The following is a 21,915-nucleotide window of genomic DNA, read 5'->3' as shown; positions in this document are numbered from 1 at the left end:
ATATATGCAAGTTGAGTTTATGATGGACAGTATCGTCCACAACTCACTCACAGGATCTGAACTGAAGTGTTGTATTGTGTCACTTAGAATTTGTCTTCATTTTATGTATGATTTTGAAAATAGTTTGAGTTAAAATGGAGGCTACTCGCCTTCATTAAGTTTCAAAATGGAACACAGGAAACAGCCTACAAGAAATAAGCAAATGCCTTTTGTTCACAAATTAAGGATGAAGATATTTTGATGGCTGGTAAACAGATTTAAAAGCATTAATGAATGCATTCTGACCAACAAAGATGCAATTACTGGAGCATTCCAGTGACTGGTGCAGATAGCCTTGTGTTACATGATGGCTAAGTCCCTGCACCTCTACAGCAAAATGCACTTTAGCATTGGCATGACTGTCATCAGGTTAAGACGACAGTGTTGCTCCGATGTCTAATACAATCAAAGCTGAATTGGCGTCAAGGAAGGCACTTGCATTTCAAAAGAAGATACAACAACTTGCATTTATATAGCACTTTTAACATAGGAAAGTCCCACAACGCTTTACAGAAGCACAAGAAGATTTGACACCGAGCCAAAGGAGGAGATATTAGGAGAGGTGACTAAAAGCTTGATCAAAGAATTAGATTTTAAGGACGGTCTTAAAGGAGGAGAAAGAGGTGGAGAAACAGAGAGATTTAGGGAGGGAATTCCAGAGCTTAGGGCCTAGACAGCTGAAGGCATGGCCGCCAACAGTGGAGCATAGGGAGTCGGGGATGCATAAGAAGACAAAGTTGGAAGAAACATCCTTATAATTCAGGGGACTTTCTCAGAGTCTTCAATTTCTATTCATTACAACTCTATTCTTGAGGAGGGCAATCAAAATTCCATAAGAATAATCTAATGTATACCATTAGAGCCTCTAATGGTTTCTAAGAACTTGCTGAGAAGAGCTGCAAGAACAATGATTGCAGTTTTTTAAAAAACCTCAACCTAGTTTGTAGATAGCCTAAATTTGATTATTGTACTGTTAGGATCTTACCAATTCATGGAAACATACAGCACAGAAGGAGGCCTTTCGGCCCACCGTGCCTGTGCCAGATCTTGGAAGGAGCTATCTAATTAGTCACACTCCCCTGCTCTTTCCCCATAGCCATACAAATTTTTCCTTTTCAAATATAGATCCTTTTGAAAGTTACTATTGAATCTGCTTCCACCACCCTTTCAGGCGGCACATTCCAGATCATTACAACTCGCTGCGTAAAAAATATTCTCCTCATCTCCCTTCTGTTTTTTTTGCCAACTACCTTAAATCTGTGTCCTCTGATTACAGACCCTCCTGCCAGTGGAAATACCCTCTCCTTGTTTACTCTATCTGCTTCTATTTATTATTCTATCCATAAATAAACCTGGACAAGTAGATTTAGCCTGTATGTCGTCTTGTGGTGAAGTTTTTTCCCTGCCTCCTAAGGTGACAAGATAACATGGTGGGCATCGCTTGTGTTCTCCACTAATTGATTTACCACAATTTTGAGTAAATTATTAGCCCTGGGATACGTCAATCTATGCATAGATTGAATAAAGGCACAGGTTTTGGTTTTTAAGACATTTAAAACGGTAATAAAGCCATCAATACAGAGATCGAGATCGCGGGGGGAGGGAGAGATAGAGGTGGTGGGGAGGTGCCAACAGACGACAGGGGAGGGGGGTTAAAATTACCCCCTGTACATTTTAACAACATTTTGGGGAAAAAACTCATGGCAAATAGAAAACTGAAGTATTTTCGTTAGAATTAAAAGCAAAAGCAAATTATTTCCAGTTTTCTGTTTCATGAATAGCAACATTGGAAATTCAGTGAAAATTATTCTGCTGTATTAAAAACTGTAGATGTCTCCCACCTGGCCAAGCTCTTCGTTCAGATTAGAGGTTCTGGCCATTGCAGGCGTGTCTGTTTCTGGATGGTACATATCCATATCCTGCAATATCAGGGAACAAAATGAGACAACCAATTCCAATTCAGAGCCCTTGACCTGTGTCTATTATTTTGTTTACAAGGAAAGCACTTTAGCAGTGACTGGTCAAAAATAACAATTCTATTCCATGTCCAAAGGCATATTTGTACATTTTAATTTGCTCAAAGATAATGATCAAATATTGTACATTACACTATTTCTCTCAAGCACATGTAAAATACAGCAAATATGTTGAAAGATTCAACTGTACAATGAAGAACATACAGGTGCAAATCAAAATTAATTTTAAGCTGGTAAAAGTGTTAATAGATACCCAAATATATCGTTGATATTTAGAAAGATAACACTCAAAAATATTTTATCTTCCTTTCCTACCAATTCCTTCTCCCACCCCCCATGCCTAGATTCCTTGCTGAAGTATAGTTTTATCGGAGTCTTCCTGTACTTTACCAAAGTGGTCATTATTCATGTGTGAGTGACAGTGAATGTCAGCAAGCCATTCAATTATCAGGGCACATCATGGCTGATGCCCCATCCTGTCCTGGCCTGACATTCACATAAGCTCACTCCGAGACATTGTTGGTCAGCAATCATGAGCAGGAACTCCGACCTATTTTCCCTAATTAAGGGGTGTGGCAGATATTGTAGTTTCCCTATTGTCAGGTAACCCAGCACAGACCAAGAATCCAAACTTTCTAGTCTAAATGTCACAATGGCCCAGAATTTGCTGTAGCAGAGCAACAAACAGCGCCGGTGTTAGTTAAACTTGTCCTTGCCCGTTTAATTGACGATATTTTGTGCGGCAAGTTGTTGGAAGTGCGAGCTGATAACATCACAGCAAGGGAAACTGGGCAAGCAACTGCGTATTTCCTTAACCAATCAGAGTGAAGGATTGTGAAATTAGCAGCACAACAACTGAGAAGGAAGTGTAAATTAGAATGGGTGAATTCAATGCCAAATCAGGTACAGAAAGAAAAAACAGAGGGGGAAAGAAAGATTGGATTAAGAGAAAGAGAAAAAAGACAGAAAGGAAAAGTTAAAGAAATCATAATTTTTAATTTTACAATTTAAAAATATCCAAATCAAAACCTGAAGGAATGAGACTCCACACTTGTGATGGTTTATTGGCAGTAATTATCACTTAGCACATTGTTAAAAGAATCTCTAACAGCTAATCCAGACTTAATTAAATATGCAGGAACCTTAAACGGCTTTAAGAAGCGTCACTTCAGACCAGCTGTAACTTTCTGTGGCAAGTTTACTTCATATCTACCACGCAAACAAAGCAACTTCATGCCGTTCAATGCATTTCAATGGTGAGTCAGACAGCGAGATGCCATTTTTGCAAAGCTAATGGCGGAGCGGCGCATCTCTGACAGCAACTTTTTGGATTTCCGCGCATCTGCCCTCACCTGAAGTTGCTGTAGCATTTGCACATAAATAACGGCAATTCTGGGCCACTGACTAAACTCACTGAGCCATTGCGGGAGCTCACAACAGAATTAAAAGTATTTATTTGAATATATTATCTACATAATGCGTATTTTAAAAAGACACATACCCAGTTAATAAAGAGAGCTTGGGTAAATTTGACAACTTCCAATGTTACCAGCAGGCTGATTGGAATGAGATTGTTGTAAAGAATGATGAAGGTAAGAAGGTTGTACCCAAAATTAGCTGAGGTACCATCTATGGAAAGAAACAAAGTTACAATCAACTGCATGACATGCACTGACAGACAGATCAGAACTAAATCTATATGCATCACCTTGCAACATGTGGTTTTGTGACCTAATCAAACCAACTTTCCATGCTGCATTTACAAATTTAATCAGTGCAGTATTTCACAGTTTGGCCACAAAAATGACTTATGCCATATGTATACAACGTCTACAGTGGGGACCACCTTAAACAAACTGTAATTCCTTCTTTTGCCCTAACTCACGGATAAGCAATTCCATAGCATTCAAAGTTACCATGCCAGTTTGTTATGAGGTGGAAGGGGAAGAAAAGGTTAACATTTAGGCTCAGGCTCCTATTAATATTAGCTGAGCTTTTAAATGGCAAATGTTAGCAGCAGAACAGATCATTATTCTTCCCAAGAAAGCTAAATCAGAATGAAATGTTGTTTGCTCAAAATATTCTTTCTATTCTCCACAAGGCAAAAACATGAATGGATCAATGTCATATTTTAAAATCTGTTCCACAACACTTCATTTCAAACGGTCACCCACAGCCAGACTTTAGCATCTCTTCACATTCATGCTTTTCTGAATTTCTGACAATAATTCAGTTACTAAATCAGACCAGAAACAACATTACTTTAATTTCTGTTATACTGTTAATGTGAACGTAAATGTTAACCATTTTGTGATGTGAAAATTCATTTCTTCAAATAATTAAAAGAAAATGTTATTTTCAGTTTTAGGGCCTTCAATAACTTACACCTTGACTCAAGACACTTAAGTTCAACTTCACTCTCCTCTCAGCCAAAAAGGTTGGAAGGCCTGCAATCCACATGCTGCAAGAAGCTCAGCAGCAGATTAAACATGGAAAAGTCAACACAAAGTAATATAATAGAAATCAGCTTCCCATCAGCAGCTGCAAGCCGCTCAACATTTTCTATCTCTGTCCTCGTACCAGGTAACGCCAGATTTCGGCAGTCAAACAGAATGTAATCCAAAAGGCTCAGTAATAACAGAAATTCACACAATTTCCTGACAATGAACCAGCTGAGGCAGTGATTCACCAATTGTATGAAATCTAAGGCCATTTCAGAGATCAAGCAATATGATTAAGGGGTTAAAATGACTGAACAAAAAATGTTAATGTCTAGCTAGTTGCCTTTCAGTACTACAGAGGCCATTTTCTCTAGCTGCAAGTAAACAAAAAACAGGCACAAGTGAGCAGTGATTGCATCAGTGTGCTAAGTATGTATCTTTTACAAAGAAATGTCAGTCAGTCACGGAGGTCTAAAAAACCTAATCCTCAACTGCTTGGGCCGCATTTACACTCCCACTTTTGTATTAATGTTTTTTAATGGTTTTAAGTGTGCATAAACCTAAAAATGGCAGCAAAATTAGCAAACTAACAACACACCAAAGCCCTGAGGTATGAGACTCCCAACAGGAAAGTATCTCACACTGGTTTGGGTTCACAAACTGTGAGCCCAGATTTTCTAATTAATCCCATCTATTTCCATGTGGTCTCCTTGCAGCCAGTATAAGGAAATGGGCGGAGGTTCCACCCTGCCCAAGTATCAAGTTTTGTCTCGGCACATTTTCTGGTGGATGGAAACATTGGTAGAAGTGTCTGCCTCAAATAGGCATAGCCTTCATTTCAATATTAATTGGTTAGCATATCAGCCCTGCATGCCACATCCCACCATTTTTGCATGCAATGTGTCAGGCATAAAGAATGCCCATTTGAAATGGTGGTAATTATCCTGAAGCTCATAGAAAGGGCACACTGATATACAAGTAAGTGTATTTTAGCCATTTCTCTCCATTTTCTTTTCTCTGTTGGCTCTTAGGCTCCCAGAGAGGGATGCCAGGCAGATCAAGCTGCACAGGAGATGCTCTGTGCCCACCTGCCAGTGGCAGACGATTAGGAGTGGCGGAGGCTCTCCAACCCAAAGAAAGCTGGACAGCAAACCAGATATAATATGGGTCATGATGGTCTGTGGATGCCCGATTAACAGTTTTGTTCGCTTTTTAGAAGCACACCACAACACGTCATGCTTTCAGTGGTACTGAATGAAAGAAGCATGCCATGATGATCAAGAACCTGATTGGTTATATTCACCAAGAAGTTGTAGACCATTTCTGGCCCTGGCACAACTACAAGATAATGACTTTGGAGAACTGTCTTCGCAGGTCTGGGTCAGTAGAAATGCAGATGCAAAGCTCTGCCATCTGCTCCAAGGACAAACGCAGGTGCCATGCAGTACATCAAGTAACAATGGTCAGCTGAACCCCAAAACCTAATTCAAATTCCTTGCATGCATGCTGCAATGCTGATATTTTGGGATTGTGCCATAGAATGGCATAGACAGCAACCCACCTCACAACGATCACCTTCGCTGTAGCAACTAGTTGCTTCATTATTTGGCTGCACAGCTCTGCCCTGCACCTTGTTTTTTATTCCCATCATTTTTGTCAGTCTCTTCTCAGTCCCCTGCCAATTCAGTGGGTTCAGATTCCTTTGCGGCACTCCAATATCTTTGAGAATCTGAGACATTCCTCTTCAATTGTCCCTGTCCCCTGAAATTTGACTTACACTGATACATCCAAATCTGCACCTGAGGCTATACTAATGAACTGACCTTGGAAAATTGAGTGCAAATAGCATATTTTCATGTGAATCTGTCTAAAACCATTCCAGCATAAACAACACCAATAACAGAAAATCTAGGATCTGCAGTATAAAGCCAGCTTTTCAGTGCCCTATAATTTTCTCCACATTTCAATATATATTATCTTATATCCTTTTGCGTTTGCTAAATGCTGGAAAACAATTAAGGAAATAGAAGTCTAATTATTTCCCAAGAATAATTAAAATATACCAGCAACTCATCAAGAGTTACTGCAAACCTTTGTTCTGAGTTGAGTTTTCCAAAAATCTAGTAAGGAGGCATTTTGCATCAGTGAATGGTATTTCATCATGTTAGAAAATTACTGGATACGGTGAATAGTGAACAACTTTGATCTTTCAAACTAATGCTTATGCTGTGGATGGGAAATTTTGATGGTAATAACGATTCTTACCGATTGTGGTCAGGTACCAGTCGGAACTATTGTGTTTCTTGTTCCAAACCTCAGCCCCTGCAGCGCTCACCAAGGCCATGACCACGAGAATGCAGAAGAGAACCAGGATCTGTATGTTTGTAACCCTTTCAACGTTGGATCTCTTCAAAGGTGCCTTAGTAGAATTCTGTATATTGAGAAAACACACCAAACAAAAATCATTCATCTTTGATCAATCTCTTGAACACTCCAGTTTTGGAATTCATGTTCCATGGGTTACAGAAATTAAAGAGAATTTAAATCTCATCTTCCGACATACTGAAAGTTCTTTAGCCTAAAACCTATGTAATATCCGATGAGCTACATTAGTGCAAAAGTATAAACTTCAGGTGCTAAAAGTATTTACCCTTCACCCACCCAGCTCACCATTCTGCAAATCTATGAATTTGCACCCCACCATTTTGCTACATAAATTTTTGGTACTACCAATGGATTGTGGACCTATGGCTCTATGCATGTGCCTGGCAAGATGAAATTCAGTCCCAGAAAGTTTTATATTTAGCCATTCTTCAAAATGTAGGTTTTTTAAAAAAAATGTCTCGGATATAAGATGAATCCCAATTCTGGTGGCAAATTCTGTACTTATGACATTATGAGCAAATGATGTCCATGTACTCTAACATCTACATCACAAAACATTTTTACTCTGACAAATGTTTAAGGAGTTATTGGATCAAAGCTCAAGAGTTGGAGATTGGAGTCCCCCAGTGATTAATGGAGTGTGTCTTATTCCATACACTCCTCACTCACCGGTCTAGCTCCAGTTCTGTACACCTGGATCTACACTATGACTCCTTTCCTAACCACTCAACCGGCAATGGGGTAGGCAGTAGGGTTGTATGTTTTATTGCATGGAAGACATGAAGTTTCACCCTACCACTGTGTCCCACAAAATTTTGGTAGCACCAATGGATTATGCCACTTCTATTCAATTTATACATATTTATTTCCATTTTTCCAGCATTGTCTGCCTGGGGGATTAATGATGTGTATCATTTCAATCTTACACTACATTGAATAAGCCCATGTTAAACTCTTACTATTTTCTATCTTCAATACATGCTGGTTGTATACATTTATCCATTACCTACGGGATATTTTTAATTAAAAAATTATGTTGAAGCACAGCAGTGTCAAGATGTTTCTTGCAGACAAAGTTTTTGAAAAATGTTCGATTCAAGTCAGCGCAATATGTGGACCACTTTTGTTGTTTTAATTTGTAACAACAGGACACTTAAGTCTGTGACAATACTATCAAACATCCACAGTGATTGCTGCAGTATATCTCCCTGTGGCAGTAGTGTTGCTCTCAGGGAATTGTTTAGATATTCGCCAAACTACCAGCAGTTTTAATCACTTCATTTTTGCGAAGTCAGTAGTAACTATTACACCTAATCAGAGAAATGAAAATCAATAAAAAGTGGGTCCCACTCAGCATTACCATGCATGGGCACAGACACAATGCTTTGATGGGCTCAATAGTACTCGTATGCTGAGTGTTACCAGCCAATCAGAGGAACAAGTTTGTGTCAAATTTGTGTAAACTTTAAGTCTTCATTTTGTGTCTTCAGTGTATGCTGGTTGTATATATTTTTCCAATTATAATGTGCAAGTCTAACCTGATACAATCTGGAGTTTTTGCCCAAAACATCTCTATCATCCAGTAAGGGGGGAGGAGCAACTCTATCCTAGTCTATAGAGAAAAATTAACCCTTAAATTATACTACGGGATACTAGAATATTTCAACACTGTCATTAACCTGTTTCGAATTAATGGGGAAATGTCTCTTAAAATAATGCAGAGAGGAATTTCAGACTGTGTTTGAACAATAGTATCCCACAGCACAGGTTCAGGACTTATTTTGCAGCAAAGCAAAATATGTCTTTATGACTCTGTGTCCACTATGTAATTAAGAATATCAAAAATGGAACTCACTCCAATTACTGCTTATGTGCCTATGGGCTGAGTCCAAATTTAGATTATAAATGTGTTTCAATTCCATTAAATCTCTGTAGTGCTGTTGACACCCCAAACAGTCTAGACAAAGCATTTCAAGCATCACATTATGAGGGCATTTTCAAAGATTTGCTATAAATGGCCCTTTTCCAGTTGCACTAGCTTGAATCACCAGTGAATACTCTCCAAATGTTCTAAGAAAAATAATCTACGTGCCTCACCCCTCACATTAATCTGTGCTCAAAATGAAAGCAGCAAGGAATACTGAAGAGCAGTGTTACTGAATAAGGTGGTGGAACACAGGCTTGCATCTGTGATTCCTAATGTAGAATTTTCCAAGTCTCATCCATTCTACCCTAGGCAAATGGTATATGGGGATCGGGCAGGAAAGTGGAGTTGAGGTTGAAGATCAGCTGTGATCTGATTGAATGGTGCAGCAGGCTCGGGATAAGGGGTCAGCCATTTAGGACTGAGATGAGGAGTAATTTCTTCACTGAGAGGGCTATGAATCTTTGGAATTCTCTACCCCAGAGGGCTGTGGATGCTGAGTCGTTGAGTATATTCAAAGCTGAGATAGATAGATTTTTGGACTCTAGGGGAATCAAGGGATATGGGGATAGGGCAGGAAAGTGGAGTTGAAGTCGAAGATCGGCCATGATCTTATTGAATGGCGGAGCAGACTCGAGGGGTCATATGGCCTACTCCTGCTCCTATTTCTTATGTTCTTATAGGATAACACCAAGCTGAGACTCATTACTTTTCCACAGCAAGAGATGGCAAAATCATACACGAACACTTTCTTATCCTGGATCCCATTTTATTATAAAAGGTGCAGTTTATACTAAATCTAGGTGAGACAATCACATTCACAGTGACTACAAGTCTTCTTCTGATAGCTTAGCAATGTCCACATGCATGTCATGAGCAGCCTCTAATGAGAAAACACATCTGCCTGAACTGAGGAGTCTTCTTTTAAGCTAGAAGAAAAATGTAAAGGAGCAAGGTCCAGACTGTAGGGCATCAAGGTTAAAAAAAAGAGTAAAAGTAACCTGTTTAAAAGTGCAAGACAGGTCATAGAACAGTCTCCACAGATATAGGAGCTGTATTCAAGTCTTAGACAAATTTTGACTATAGAAAGTTAAGTGTTGTTGAGGGCAAAGGAAGTATTTAGCATGAAAGCCGTGACTCCTGGAGACAGCTTTAGAAATGCAGGAAGCAAAGGCGACATGAGGAAAAACTTTTTTACGCAGCGAGTAATTATGATCTGGAATGCACTGCCTGAAAGGGTGGTAGAAGCAGATTCAATTGTGGCTTTCAAAAAGGAACTGGATAAATACTTGAAGGGAAAAATTTGCAGGGCTACAGGGAATGAGTGGGGGAATGGGACTAACTGGATTGCTCTTACAAAGAGCCGGCAGAGGCTCGATGGGCCGAATGGCTTCCTTCTGTGCTGTAACGATTCTATGAAATTCAGTGGCTCCATTTGAGGTCAGAGGAGAAATTGAAGACAAGAAAACAGAGATGAAAGGGGACTTAGGGTGGGTCCATCAAATGTAAAAGGTGGCAGCTGTTGGTTGGACTTGAGAGAGACAAGCTGCTGTTGCTCCTAAAGATTTAAAAGAAATAAGATTTTTATTGTCGCAGAGAGGGACATAAAGGAGTTGAAAAGTTAGTGAGAGGCCTGAAGGGTGTCAGCATTAACAGTATGATGTGAAGGAAGTTGATAAATGTGGTGCGGAATCATCACCAAAAAAAATGTACAGGATTGGAGGATGAATGGTGGGTGCCATTGACAAGAAGAAAGAATGGAAGAGAGGTGAAACAGAGCCCTGGGAAGTCCTTGAGTTAATGACAAAAGAGTCACACTGAGTTGTTAACTACAACACAGATAAAGAGTGATTTAACTGGAAATTAAATTGCCACGATCATAGTTTTAGCAGGAGCCATACAGTGCTAACCTATTGAGAAATGCTTTTTGCCAAACCCTGTGAAAGGGATTTGAAAATGTTTATGGCAATTGATTCATCTAAGCATATAAGTACAAAACTCTGGAGGTGCATAATGCAGATAACAAACTCCCCAGTGGATTGGCCACCCCAAAAACCATAGCGATAATCATGAACTGAGCCAGTACTTTTTAGATGATACATAATTTAAGAATTAGCAGCTTCTATAACTATAAAAAGCACCAATGTAAGGGCGATAAAGCAGTAGTTTGAAGGGCAGAATGGATCATACAGGTAGGATATACTAAAACAAATTTCAAGGGCAAGGAAAGGTGGACTGGATTAAGAGTATAAAGTGACATCATAGGACAGGTAAACTCAAGCTTGCATCTTGAGGACAATGGTAGGGATACTGTCAGGACCAGAGATCTTGGAATTTAAAAATTGAGGATCTATGCGGTCTGGTGAAATACAATCTGATGTTGGTCATAATAGTCAAATAGAATAAAGCAATGGTTCTTTGCCCATATTAGTATGAGGAAAAAAATTAGTATGAGGAACCAGCCAGATTAGTGACTACCATCAGGAAAGAAGGGTGAATAGGAGAATGCTCATGATTTACCAGAGACAGTTTTGGTAAGGGACAAGAGGGGACAGCCGCGTTTGATCAAACAATGAATTCACAGAAGTTAGAGATAAAACTGGTTTGGGATGCTTCAGTCCTTTCAGATTCAATCTAAACTAGCACTTCTATAAAAGGAAAGGCCAACTTGTGATATTTAGTGGGCCTGCCACATTTCAAATCATAAGAAAGTCTGTATATTTTCTTAAGTACATTTATAAGATCTGGCTGATTATTTTAAATTTGATTACTGCATGCTAAGAGAAAATCTCTCAGCTACCTGTGTCTCTGGTGACTTGTCTCCAGGCTGAAGATGATATGCGTTGCTGTCTGGTGTGCAAAATGGCATTCCAAAAGGTATTCCTATGAAAATACGTTTTGATCGCAAAACAGAAACCACTTAACACAGGCTGTGTCTTGAAATCAATCAATTTAAGGCAAAGGTCTTGCTAGTGTGTAAATGGGCGTGGTAATGGAAGCTCTGCATTGATTTATTTGACAGTTTTACCTTTACTTTTAAATAAACTGCTTCATAGTCTAAGCCACGCTGTCTAATAGTATATTTCTTCTTTCACTATCCGAAGACTAGGAGAACATGAGAGGACTTGTGTTCAGTGAGCTAAATACAATGTTTCTGTTGGGTCCCCCAGGCATTCTTACATTACCAGGTATTTTGCGCATAGTGAAGTCACACTTCAATTCATAGGGACTGAGCGCTCACTTACAGAATAGTCTTTGACACTGAGTAGGAGAAAAATATCTGATGAAGCCCTAACAATGTTAAAGGACCATGCAAAATAAAACAACATTCATAGAGGAGCCAACAAGTGCAGATTCCAGAGAGCTCAAAGAATATCTCAGAATTAATCTATTCTCTGAACTCTCACTTTTTGCGGCTGAAGTATTATATTCATCACTTATTTCACATAAGTGATTTAAAGATCTGATCATTTCAATGCTCTCCGCCTCGTTAAACAAATAGAACTGAATTTTCCACAGATTCCATACATTTATTTTGAAATAAAATGTATAACTATCTGACCCAAACTTCTCTCAGACTCAAACGAGTCACACTGACGATGTCACATGTACTCTTATTTTCTAGAATATGCCTCAATATCTCTTTATTCTATATGTATTCTATATGTATCACATGTTCTTCTCCCTACAGTGAAACTGCAGCTCCAGGTTAACCAAATCACAAACCATCAACTGGACAACACTGTTTGAAAAGATGTCGGGCAGAATTCTAGAACCTTTATAACACTGTGCAATTGAATTTACACCACATTTCACATGTACACAACTGCACAGAGCGCAAACAATCCATGCTGATCTTCCATCTTCTCCTCTCCATTAGTGGGAGTGTTTTAAATATGTGGGACATCACTACAACTAGGCTGACCAGTGAAAGTGCACTGACTCTGATACACAGCTGTGAGTGGTATAGAATTGACATACAGGCACAATTTTTAACTAATTAATTTTGTTCACATGCTGTCAGCTTTAGAACCAAGCACTGAAGGACAATTTTGCCTGTGGCATGCCCAAACAGGAGGGGAAATGGTCTCGTCACTTGCACTGTGCACGTGAGGATATTTCCTCCCTGGCAAACAGAAACATGATAAATTAGATTTTAAGCAGCTGTATCAATTGCACAAAGTGGGCAGCCAAGGGCCATGTTGTACAAAATGTGATGAACAATAAATCAGCCAGTGTAGTATTTAAAAAATCGAATTTATTCTCTTCCGTTCAGGTGCAGCCATCAGTTTCGGAACAGGTATTTTCACCAATAAACTTTAAAAAAACTCTTAAGGAGCAAATACAGGAGGTAATTGAACAATTAATCAAATAAGATCAAGAAAATTGGATATCAACCTGCACTAGTTTAGTGTCATGTCCAGTATAGACCACGAGGCCTTGAATCCATTGCGTGTTCCTCAGCTGTGCTCCTCTCAACAAAATCTGATCAGGTCCTACGGGAACAGGACTGCAGCAGGATAATGACAACATAATTATAAACCCAAGTCTGAACTGTGCACACTACACAAAATGAACAGCTATTTGACCCAAAGCTTCAACTTTAACAATGTGAGTTCCAAGGCCACAAACATCTGTGGTCATGATATGGCAGGAAATTTGAAAAATTGTGTTTCAGAGCTGCCCTTCACTGGAATAAGACAGCTTCAATGATCAGGAGTTTTTTTCTATTGCCTCCAGCATGTGCATCCCAAATGACAGGAAGCATGCCTCTTGCCCATCAATCACACCTATGAAGTAGTGGGTCCTTGCAATCTCTACTGAGGGAAAATGTAGAGACAAGAACAAGAACCTCTGAAAAATGGGAAAAGATCCAAACTAACACTGACTAAATGGAATGCAGGGCTCAAAGGATGAACTTATTTACAGATGGCAGGGTAGCACAGTTTGCTGGATGCTCTGGTGAGCTGTACCATAAAGCAGTAGGAGCCCTTGGCAGCAAAATTTCCCACATTCAAGTGAGCCACACTATGAGGAAGGGAAGGGTTGGAAGTTAGACATCCCCCTGTGGGGATTGAGTCCTAAGTGCCCTTGACATGGCTCACTTGTCTCACTTGACTAAAGAATAGTATGTGATCTGATGAAACCAAACCAGGTGGACTATAACAACTTCAATTTATATAGCATCTTTAATGTAGGTAAACATCCCAAGGCACTTCACAGTAATCAGACAGAAATTGACACAAAGCCAAAGGAGGAGCTATTAGGAGGGATGTCTAAAATCTTAGTCATAGAGGTAGGTTTTAAGGCGGCATCAGCCTTGGTTCATTGGTAGCACTCTCACTTCTGAGTCAGAAGGTCTTGGGTTCAAACCCCACTCCAGGAATTGAGCACAAAATCTCAACTGGCACTTCAGTGCAGTACTGAAGGAGTGCTGCACTGTGAGAGGATGACTATACCTCTCAGGTGAACATAAAATATCTCATGGCACTATTTAAAGAAGAATAGGAAAGTTCTCCCGGTGTCCTGGCCAACTTTATCCTTCAACCAACACTACCAAAACAGTTTAATTGGTCATTTATCTTATCACTGTTGTGGGACCTTGCTGTGTGCAAATTGGTTGCCGTGCTTTCCTGACAATGCAACAGTGACTACACTTCAAAAGTACTTCATGGGCTGTAAAACGCTTTGGGATGTCCTGAGGTCACGAAAAGGTGTTTTTTAAATTCAAGCTATTCTTTCTTAAAGGAGGGGAGAGAGGTGGAGAGGCAGAAGGGTCTAGGGAACGAATTCCAGTACTTAAGGCCTACACGGCTGAAGGAACGGCCGCCAATGGAGGGGCGAAGGGAATAGGGGATACAAAAGAGGTCAGAGTTGGAGAAATGCAGATTTATCGGAGGGTTATAGAGATAGGGAGGGGCAAGGCCATGAAGGGATTGGAATTTAAGAATGAGAATTTTAAATTGAAGCCTTTGGGGGACTGGGAGCCGATGTCGGTCAGCAAGCACAGGGGTGATGGATGAGTAGGACTTGGTGCGGGTTAGGATATGGGCAGCAGAGTTGAAGTTTATGGAGGGTGGAGGACGGGAGGCCACCCAGGAGAGCACTGGAACAGTCAAGTCGAAGTGACAAAGACATGGAAGAGCGTTCTGGCAGCAGGTGGGCTGAGGCAAGGGTGGAGACAGGCAATGTTATGAAGATGGAAGTCGGTACTCTTTGATGGAGAAGATACGGGGTTAGAAGTTCAGCTCTGGGTCAAATAGGACACTAAGGGTATGAACAGTCAGCTTCAACCTGAAACAATGGCCAGGGAGGGGGATGGAATCAGAGGCGAGGGTATAGGGCCAAAGATGATGGCATTAGTTTTCCCAATGTTTAACTATAGGAAATTGCAGTTCATGCAGAACTGGATGACAACACAGAGCTGTGGAGAGGTCGAGAGGTGGTGGAGAGGTAGAGATGGGTGTCAACAGCATACATGTAGAACCTTACATTATATCTTTGGATAATGTCATGAGGGGAAGCATGTAGATGAGGAAGAGAAGGGGGCCAAGGAAAAATTGGATAGGTAAGAGTGGAACCAAGCGATGGCAGTCCCACTCAGCTGAACAATGGAGGAGAGGCACGTGAGAAGGATGGTGTGGTCAACCATGTCAAAAGCTGCAGAGCGCTGATGGACAGAGAGGGGTAGAACAAAGAAAAATAAATGAAAAATTAAGGTAAAGACATGGTAAATATAATCAGTTTCTCATAACAAACTATGATGAATTCCTGTTAAACTTAGTTAAACATAAAATGGGATGGATTAATTAAACAAGGAGAAAAATTCCAGTTCTACACGTTTCTCGACTCAGATTTGAAACGACAGCACTAAAAAGCCCCCGAAACCACAAGTTTCCTCCTATAACATAACATAAAATCAAAGTCAAATATGAATGGCAATACAATGTCTATCAACTATAATGCTTATGGGTGTAATAGGTAGCATTTGTGGTGCCCTAACTCATACAGAAACCATATAAAATTCCCCATTAATACACCCTTCCCAAAGCTTGCTTTGTTGTCTAGTTGCCAAAGAAACCATTATAATAGGTCTACTGCATCCATTTTAATGGAGTTTGGGAAACACAACACCTTCATATAATTATTTTTACAAAAAAATAATTTTAGAAGTAAGAACTTTGATGGTGCTTGGTATCTGCATTTTCAGAACAGATCCTCATTTTTTTTTGTTTTTGAAGCACATTCTAAAATGATCACTTCAGTTTGCTCTAATTTCCCTATTGTTATATCATAGTGGAGTGTGCCACAAATGTGCTCTTCCACTGAATGGTCACACATGGGCTGACCCACATCTCAGCTGAGCTGCTTAATTAGGGGATAGGACGAGGAGGTGGTGTTAACAATTTAGCCTGAATTACTCACATACCTCCAAGTGGTCGGGTTAAAAATGGCACTAACCTAACCCATTCAACAGGCCCCTCGCCCACCCTTTAGAATGTAGAGTAAGAGAGTCTAATGAAGCAAGAGAAAATTAAACAAAGTGTTTAAAAACTTTGCAATACCCATTGCTCCCAATTCGGAGGTTGCCAGTGAAGTCATAGAGATGTCGGTTGGGTCCATCACATTCTAAATTTCCAGTCATCTTCACTAAATCTGCAGTGGATAGCATATTAGCAGTCATGGGCAAACCCTTACAGAAAAGAAGGATAAATAACATTTAGATGATTCCTTTTTTTAAAAAAAATTCTAGGAGCACAGAAATGTTTTTATCATGGCAGTAACCATTCAAACAAATGAGATATGCAAAAGGCATAGCTATCATTCAACTGCTGCACAATGTCAGAATTAATTATTGGGGCCATGTAAATCAAAGTATCACTATCCCCATAAAACTCCCGGAAACATTACAAGCAATAGAGTTTCAGACAATCTTCCAATTGTACACCTGACCGATGTGAGTTCTGAATTCTTCACATCAGTGGAAGAACACACAACGCATTGATGAGATATCCTCTGCAACCATGCTGAGGGTACCCTCAATAGCAGTTCTAGTGTGGTCAAGAATGCCCAATTAGATCATTGCATCACTAATCAGGTCCAGCATTACAAACTAGATGCTATATTGGAAGATGTTAGAGTTGCTATTCTGGAGGGATGAGATAAAATAGGCACCCTTCCAGTTTCATGGTAATTTTCCACTTTACCAGATCTTAATCCTATTTCAGGAGAGTGACCTTTATGCGCTTCTCTTCAACTTTGAATCCAATTTTCATGGGTCATTGATACCATTCAAACAAATGAGATCTACAAAAGGCAGAACGATCATTCAGCTGCTGCACAATGTCAGAATTCATTCTTAGGGCCATATAAATCATTTACACTATGGAGTGCACCAACAGAGGAAGAACTGCACACCTATTATCAGTTGAACTCCTGTAGTGTAAAAGCACCTTCAAAGTACTTCAGGTCCCAAAACACACCATACCTCCATCAGGATCAAACTGCTGCAACATTTCTCAAAACAACCTACTTGATTCAAAGTGGAACTCCACTTACCTGTCGTATTTTGAGATTTGTTTCCCCATCCAGATTGGATGTTTCAATGTAACACATTGCCTGTGGTTCACTAGGAAGTAAAAATGAAAAAGCAACTGGTTAAATGAACGACAACAAAAGCAGCCTGTACTCCCTTTGCATAAAAGCAACCATAAACAAACAAATGCAAAGGAAGCACTCAACATTAAATTAATATCTCAACAACACAGGAGAACAATTCTTGTAGATGAAACCATTAAAGCTGGCGGTGGTGGACAATGTGTGCCTTGATCTTGGAGTTTATCAATTTCTTTCTTCATGAGGAAAATTGGAATGGTAACTTTTAGATAAACTCACATCTTCACATTCATCACCACCATTAGATTCCTGATTTGTATTTATTCCTTCTCTCCCCTCCCCAGGTCATCCTTCCATCAGTACAGCCACATTTCCATTCTCTACCCCCCTCTCCAAATTTCTCCCCTCCTCTTCTGAAGGCATTGACTCTTGTTTGGTGCAGTTCCACAGCACAGGCAGTCATCCAGTTCCTCAGCCTCGTGTGACACATTTTTCATGTGCAAGTCTTCACAGGAAGTGTCAACAGGCTGTTTGACTTGGGAAGAAACATCACAGCTAAATCAGATTGTGCTCTAGCTATTGATATACAAGGACTTTACAGCAGGTGTAACTGGATAGCATTGTGTGAACACTAGCTTATTTTTCCTCTCCCCAGCGCAGGGGTGCTGAGGACAGTCATTGTGCCCCAAATTCTGCCCTGCCTGAGATCAGCTAAATTAGCACAGACCAAGGATTGAACCAGAGATCTTCCTGGCTCAGTTCCACACCGAGTACACTCTGAGGCTGAGCCAGATAATGAGTTTATTTATTGTTGTATTAGCAGTTAAGTACATAAATGTTGGCCTCAACTGGGGTGAATTAAATGCTAGGATTCCTGGATATTCATAAATTCTGAATTTAGGCAATAAAGATAATCTGATGTAATTGATGGACAAAATTACCTAAGCAGTTAAATAGGGAAAATGGCTAAATAATTTACATTTGATAAATAGATCCAATTTAACTGACAACAAGCTGACAAGGGCAAATAGCCTAACGTCACATGCAAACAGAATCATTTTGTGGAATAAAAGTTTCAAACTGCAATATTATTGCATTGTATTTTAAACAGCAATGTTGGGATTTTCCTCATTAATTATTGATAAAGTAATGTTCACACAGTAATTGGAAAAGTGCTTTTCTGACAGCCTTATGGATGAAAGCAATTGAAGCCTAGTTTTATTTCTGAAAGGTTCAGTAATCTGAAGGTTACTGGTGAGTGAGTCCATCAAAACAACCTAAACAATTCTTAAAACTGTTCCAACTCCATTTAAATACTCCAAGATATTAAAATAGTTCAACAAGAATTACAATTTGTTCTATGAATTATACACTGCCATTCTTCTCACATAGGAAACTCTTCTGTGACCCAACTGAATTTGTGAACTGAAGGCCCTACAGTTTGTTATGAGGAACTTGACCCTGTAATAAGCCAGCCCTTTGGCGTACCTATTTTGACCTGTACTGTGGAAGTAAATGTGTGCCCTGTGGCACTATATGTTGCTTTATCAAAGCATTTCACTATAGAGCAACAGGATATATGATTTCTTTCCAGCAATTCCCCACATGGTGTCTAGGAGGGATTTGGGAGGCAGCAAACATATACAAGGAAAATTTAGAGGTGAATGAATCTATACTAGTTTTGTATTAGTCCTATTGACTATACACAAAGTAGCACAGGCCTTAAGAGAAGTCCGCTGAACCCACCCTATTATTTGGAATAGTGGCGACAAACAAAGAAAATACATTAGCAGATACGCCTAGTATTAAATTGATACATCAAATTCTGACAGTTCTTCAACAGTATATTTGGATAAGGGTATAAAAGTGGCACTACTTACTTTAAAATTGCAGTTTTATACAGGAGACATAACAACTTGCATTTATATAGTACCTTTAACTTAGCAAAACGTTCCAAGGCAATTCACAGGAGCAATTATCAACCAAAATTTGACACGGAGCCATGTAAGGAGATATTAGAATAGGTGACCAAAAGCTTAGTCAAAGAGGTAGGTTTTAAGGAGTGTCTTAAAGGAGGAGAGAGAGGTAGAGGGGTTTTGGGAGGGAATTCTAGAGCTTAAGGCCTTAGCAGCTGAAGACACAGCCGCCAATGGTGGAGTGAAGAAAATCAGGGATGCGCAAGAGGCCAGAATTGGAGGAGCACAGAGATCTTGGAGGGTTGTAGGGCTGGAGGAGGTTACAGAGATAGGATGGGGTGAGGCCATGGAGGGATCTGAAAACGACAAGAATTTTAAAATCGAGGTGTTGCCGGACCAGGAGCCAATGTAGGTCAGCGTGCACAGGAGTGATGGGTGAATGGGACTTGGTGCGAGTTTTAATATGGGCAGCAGAGTTTTGGATGAGCTCAAGTTGACGGAGGGTGCAAGATGGCAGGCCGGCCAGGAGAGCATTGGAATAGTCGAGTATAGAGATAACAAAGGCATTGATAAGGGTTTCAGCTGCAGATCAGCTGAGGCGGGGCGGAGACCGGAGATACTACGGAGGTGGAAGTAGGTGGTCTTGGTGATGGAGAGGATATGGGGTCGGAAGCTCAGCTCAGGGTTAAACAGGATGCCACGGTTACGAACAGACTGGTTCAGTCTCATACAGTGGTCAGGGACACAGACGGAGTCAGTCGCTAAGAAATGGAGTTTGTGGTGGGGATCAAAGACAATGGCTTCGGTCTGCCCAATATTTAATTGGAGGAAATTTCTGCTCATCCAATTCATTAAAAATAAGTCCAATAAGAGGGACCAGAGAGTGTAGGGGGTTTAACTTTTTCAATTTCTGAAATTTGAGTCAGAATCCAGCTAGAGCTGATGGGATGAAAGTTATCCCCCTCACGATCAATTAAAGATACTATGTAAAATAAAGTTATGTGCTCTAACTCCCAGTGGCTACTGATTCACCACACAAAACTAAAATAATTCAGACTTAAAATAGGCAGTCTCATTGAGAGGAAGCAAGGATCCTTGTACTGGTTTACAAATTCCTCCACAGCTTCACTTTGTCCCACCTTAACTCTGCAAACTCTTCCCAGCCCTGCTTCCAAGTCCATGTCCTTCGATTCTCCAATTCTGGCTTCCTGTCCATCCCTTCCCTCCACCACTGGTGAGAGCCTTTCACAGTCTTTCACTACTCGCTCCCTCACTAAACCCTCCACCTTGCTACTTCGCTCTCCACATTTAAAAAACCTCCTCAAAACTTCTCTTTAAAACCATGCTTTCGGTCACCTCTGAATTCTGCTCAGCATCAGTTTTTCCTTACTGAAGGGCCTTGGAACATTTTCGACATTAAAATTCTATATGTTCAAGTTGCTTTTATTGCTGGAGCGGTTTGGTATATTTCACACTGTGCACTAGATGGTGCTCTTCCAAGGCAGATGTTGAGGAACACTGTTGTAGCAGAGTGCACAGAGCTTCTGACTCATGCAAAACCTGACTGAGTGCTCGACACTGGTACTGGGTGACAAGGGTGCCACTTTTTAAAAAAAAAGTCCATTCCCAAAACTGACATTCCTCATTTTGATAAGAACAATGTTTACTAAACATTTAGAGACAAAAAATACAAATAATAAATCAGGTAAATACATCAAATCAGGAGAAGCAGTACAATCACCCTGTGAGCATTTCAAAAGTTGCTGCCCTCTCATATGAATTCTTCAAAATATTTTTAAAAACCAATGACATTAATCTAATTAGAGGGAGCATACAAAACCAAAACTATAAATTCACAGTATTCTCTAATTAAATTAAAAGCTGGGGATCTTGTTATATTTTTGAAATTGGTTCAGAGATATTTTTGTAGCCCTCAAAAGACTTGGTAACATGCCAGGAGTTCTGTGCAGTTCCATTCAGAGCTACTAACATCTAAGAGTTTTAGAATATATATTTATATGTTAAAATGATAGCATTGAAAACAATTATTGCAGTCTAAACGTTGTGGTTAAATCCTTCATTCAGAACAACCTACAATAAGCAACCTCAAGATGCCTGACCTGGTAGAGATAATGATCATATCAGCTGGGAGGCGCTGTCCATTGGTGACCATCACAATATCTCCCACTGCAACCTGCAAAAAGTTTAACAATGTCACATGGAAAGACAGAAAACAGCAGACATTAAAAAGCAATGATGGGGGAGGGAGGGATTTTAATCTACCTGAAGTACTTAGTTGGCTCACACTGAAATGCCTTGGTCAGAACAAAGTAACATTCATGACTATAAGCAATTCACATTCATTACCATTGGAATGGTGGTCCTCACGTTTAGCATTTATTTGGGTTTTTAAGTTTCCAAAACACAGTATCTCATACCCTGAGCTTTAGAACGTTAAATAATGGAAACAAGACAACTGGATGGGAAACAAGCAGGTCCTTCGGATCCTTCATCATCACCCCGCTAAATATAAAGGAACACATATGATAAGTGTTGCTAGCACTCTTACAGCTGAATAGTCTGTATCATCCAGAGGCTCCAGTCAGCAGTATTTGTGC

General features: G+C 40.0%; 1 protein-coding gene across 3 annotated transcripts in view; it reads right to left on the bottom strand.

Annotated features, from left to right (window-relative positions):
* atp8a2 (ATPase phospholipid transporting 8A2) overlaps positions 1 to 21,915 on the bottom strand; it is a 450,298-nt gene that overhangs the window by 295,572 nt on the left and 132,811 nt on the right. For all 3 annotated transcript variants that reach the window (XM_067986025.1, XM_067986027.1, XM_067986028.1), the window contains exons 7-13: positions 21,418 to 21,491; positions 17,325 to 17,394; positions 16,331 to 16,458; positions 13,164 to 13,275; positions 6,722 to 6,887; positions 3,517 to 3,644; positions 1,881 to 1,958 (exon numbers count right to left, since the gene is read on the bottom strand). In XM_067986025.1, coding sequence (XP_067842126.1) covers positions 1,881 to 1,958; positions 3,517 to 3,644; positions 6,722 to 6,887; positions 13,164 to 13,275; positions 16,331 to 16,458; positions 17,325 to 17,394; positions 21,418 to 21,491 — 756 coding nt within the window. The remainder of the gene's footprint in view (positions 1 to 1,880; positions 1,959 to 3,516; positions 3,645 to 6,721; positions 6,888 to 13,163; positions 13,276 to 16,330; positions 16,459 to 17,324; positions 17,395 to 21,417; positions 21,492 to 21,915) is intronic.

Source organism: Heptranchias perlo, chromosome 6 (assembly GCF_035084215.1).
Source record: "Heptranchias perlo isolate sHepPer1 chromosome 6, sHepPer1.hap1, whole genome shotgun sequence".
Lineage (NCBI taxonomy): Eukaryota > Metazoa > Chordata > Chondrichthyes > Hexanchiformes > Hexanchidae > Heptranchias > Heptranchias perlo.
The sequence above is the reverse complement of the archived record's forward strand: the minus strand, read 5'-3'. Positions and strand labels throughout refer to the sequence as shown.